This window comes from Lemur catta, chromosome 1 (assembly GCF_020740605.2).
Source record: "Lemur catta isolate mLemCat1 chromosome 1, mLemCat1.pri, whole genome shotgun sequence".
NCBI lineage: Eukaryota > Metazoa > Chordata > Mammalia > Primates > Lemuridae > Lemur > Lemur catta.
In genome coordinates, this window is record NC_059128.1 from 110829833 (window position 1) to 110833346 (window position 3514).

The window sequence follows — 3514 nt, forward strand, 5'->3', positions numbered from 1 at the left end:
TCATGAGAGCAAACATACCTTTGTCTTTTAATAGTTTTGCTGGACATTAGGGGATATGCCAGGAGTTGGAATGTCTTGAAAACTAAGGAAGTTATTTCTTCCTCACTATTCCTTAGAGACTACCTGAGTTTATTGGGTTGGCCTCTCCCTTGAGGTCCAATTAATTCCTCTCTCTCTTTGTCAGCTGGGCAGATTTGTAAAATATTTCTTTAAACACAAGGCATAAAATGGCCATACCAAAATCAAACCTCAAGGTTAAATGTATATGGGAGATTTCCAAACTGGAATTTCTGGGCACCATTTCATTATTCTCTTGGGAAAAGATAATTTGACATTGACAACGTGCCTGTATTCCATTCTTTTCTACTAGTGTGAGCAGGAGTTAGAAGAGCATGGGAGTAACACATCACTGAGAGGCCACAGTGTGCTGCATGTGTGGATGAATTAGGTGTGTGTGTGTGTGTGTGTGTGTGTGTGTGTGTGTGTGTGTGTGCATGCACACTTTAGGGTGAGGGCAGCTTTCAGAGAAAGGGCACCTGGGCTCTGTGCTCCAAAGGTACTCATACTATAAAGGCTAAGATTCAAGGCAACAGCAGGAAACAAAGAGGGGCTGCATTGCAATTCCTGGGACACCTTTGTAACCAAACGAATAAAGTAAAAATGCAACAATATCTGGATTGGTGGACTCCTTGTGTCTTCAAGTTTCAGCAACCAGGAGGCCACCTCATTCCTCAACATCCTCAGACACCATCTCTCATCACTCTGCTCTTGGCTCATTTCGCTGCCTCACTGGCTTCCTTGTGGGCTTTGAACACCCGAGGAACAATTTCCTCGGGGTCTTTCATGATCATTTCTACTGCCTTGCACACACTTCTGCAGAGAGCATTGTGACTCCCTCTTGTCTTCATCATGGTCTTGGTTGAATACTTACTTTGCCTGCTGCTCTTTCCTGGATGCCCAGTAAAGAAAAAAAAGAAATGAAAAAAAATCCATGCTTTCCTTTTTACCTTTCTTTTTCTTCATAGGATCCATCACCATCTAACACAGTATGTGGTGAATTTTATTATTTGCTTGTATTTTGTCTCTGGTCATTAGATTTCAGTGAGTTTTGTTTCATAGCATCATTCATTCATTGTCTAGACAGTGCCTGGAACATGTGAAAATTTACTTTATATTCCTCAAATGTGTGAAAGATTTTCTCATTAAAATTTTAGAATATAGGCCAGGTGAGACGGCTCACACCTGTAATCCTAGCACTTTGGGAGGAAGAGGCAGGAGGATCACTTGAGCCCAGGAGCTGGAGGCTGCAGTGAGCTATGATGATGCCACTGCACTCCAGTAGTGACAGAGCAAGACCCTGTCTCACACTAAGCAAACAAACAACAACAACAAAATCCTTTAGAATATGTAGCCTCAGGGAAAGGCTGCGAGTGGGGCAGAAATTCTTAATGAGATATTCCAGGTGATCCCCTAACAGGGTCCTCACACAAAATATAGAAATTAACTTCCTGTAGAAGATGATACCAGAGGCTGGGAGGGCTGGGGTGAGGGGTGGGGAGATGTTGGTCAGTAGATACAAAATCACAGTTAGACAGGAGGAGTAAGTCCAAGAGATCTATTAGACAGCACCATGGTGACTACAGTTGATGATATACTGTATTCTCAAAACATTCTAAAGGAGTGAATGTTAAGTATTTTCACCTCAGAAATGATGACTACATGAGACAATGGAGATGGCAATAATTAATAGCTAGATTTAGCCATTGCATAATTTATATATACCTCAGGACATCATATTGTACAACATACTCATAATTTTACTTGTCAAAGATAACAAAAATTTAAAAACAGAAATTAACTTTTTGACTTTAAAATATAAGTGATAGCACTTCTGACAGGTTTGTAATGCAAGCTTGTGTCATGGTCTCTTTCTCACTTTTAGTTTTCCCATCAACCAGATGGAGCCAGAAAATGATACACGAATTTCAGAATTTCTTCTTCTGGGATTTTCAGAGGATCCAGAACGGCAGCCCATCCTCTTTGGGCTGTTCCTGTCCATGTACCTGATCACTGTGCTTGGGAACCTGCTCATCATCCTGGCCACTATCTCACACTCCCATCTGCACACCCCCATGTACTTCTTCCTCTCCAACCTGTCCTTTTCTGACATCTGCTTGGTCTCGACCACTGTCCCAAAGATGCTGGTGAATGTGAAGACACACAGCAAAGTCATATCCTACGCAGGCTGCGTCACCCAGATGTACTTCTTTGTACTCTTTGCAGTGTTGGACAGCTTCCTCCTGACTGTGATGGCCTATGACAGGTTTGTGGCCATCTGTCACCCACTGCACTATGCTGTTACCGTGAACCCCAGGCTCTGTGGGCTGCTGGTTCTGGTGTCCTGGATCATGAGTGCCCTGGATGCCTTGTTAGAAAGCTTAGTGGTGCTGTGGCTGTCCTTCTGTACGGACTTGGAAATCCCCCACTTTTTCTGTGAACTTAATCAGGTGGTCCATCTTGCCTGTTCCGACACCTTTCTTAATGACATGGTGATGTATTTCTCAGCTATACTGCTGGGTGGTGGTTCCCTGGCTGGGATTGTTTACTCTTACTCTAAGATAGTTTCCTCCATACGTGCAATCTCCTCAGCTCAGGGGAAGTATAAAGCATTTTCCACCTGTGCATCTCACCTCTCGGTTGTCTCCTTATTTTACTGTACAAGCCTAGGGGTGTACCTCAGTTCTGCTGCTACACATAACTCACACTCCAGCACAACAGCCTCAGTGATGTACACAGTGGTCACTCCCATGCTGAACCCCTTCATCTACAGTTTGAGGAATAAAGACATAAAGTGGGCTCTGAAACAATTCTTCAGAGGGAAGAAGTAAAAAAAAGACCATTTTTCAAGAAGTTGTTTGATTTCTAAGCCCTAGAACCTGAAATGGTGATTCATGTCTCAGATTGTGCAAGTAGAATTTTCTCCTTCTGTTTATTTCCTGATGTTTCAATTTCTGTGGTCTTAACTGTTTTATAGAATTTAATCTATTTTTATATAAAGATTCCTGCTCTATGATATCCAACTGATTTTCCCATAGTTATTTTCAAACTACAGCTCAAAACAATTTGGAGATTCCTATTCGTCTCACACTGTATTAACCCTATTGAATCAACCACATTTGAGAAGTATAAGATCATTTGTATAATTTTATTGTAGATAAATATCTAATACCACAGATTTTCACTTTTGAGTTTGTCATTCCTGTCTCTTTCTTTTTTTATTTCAGCATATTACAGAGGTACAAATGCTCTGGTCACATAAATTGTCTTTGCACCACTGAGTCAGAGCTACAAGCATGCCCATCCCCCAGATACTTTCCTGTCCCAAGGTACTCTCTTTTTTTATCTTCTGCTATGTGGCTCTTTTTTAAATTTCAGAATATTATGGGTATACACATATTGTAGTTACATAATTTACTTTTGTACAGTTTGAGACAAAGTTATAAGCTTGCCCATT

The 3514-nt window shown here is 41.3% G+C and overlaps 1 protein-coding gene across 1 annotated transcript; it reads left to right on the top strand.

The window, feature by feature from the left end:
- The first annotated feature begins 1958 nt into the window (after positions 1-1958).
- Positions 1959-2888, top strand: LOC123634921 (olfactory receptor 7A17-like). Its single transcript, XM_045546601.1, has one exon. The coding sequence runs from the start codon at positions 1959-1961 to the stop codon at positions 2886-2888; it is 930 nt and encodes a 309-aa protein (XP_045402557.1).
- Positions 2889-3514: the final 626 nt, after the last annotated feature.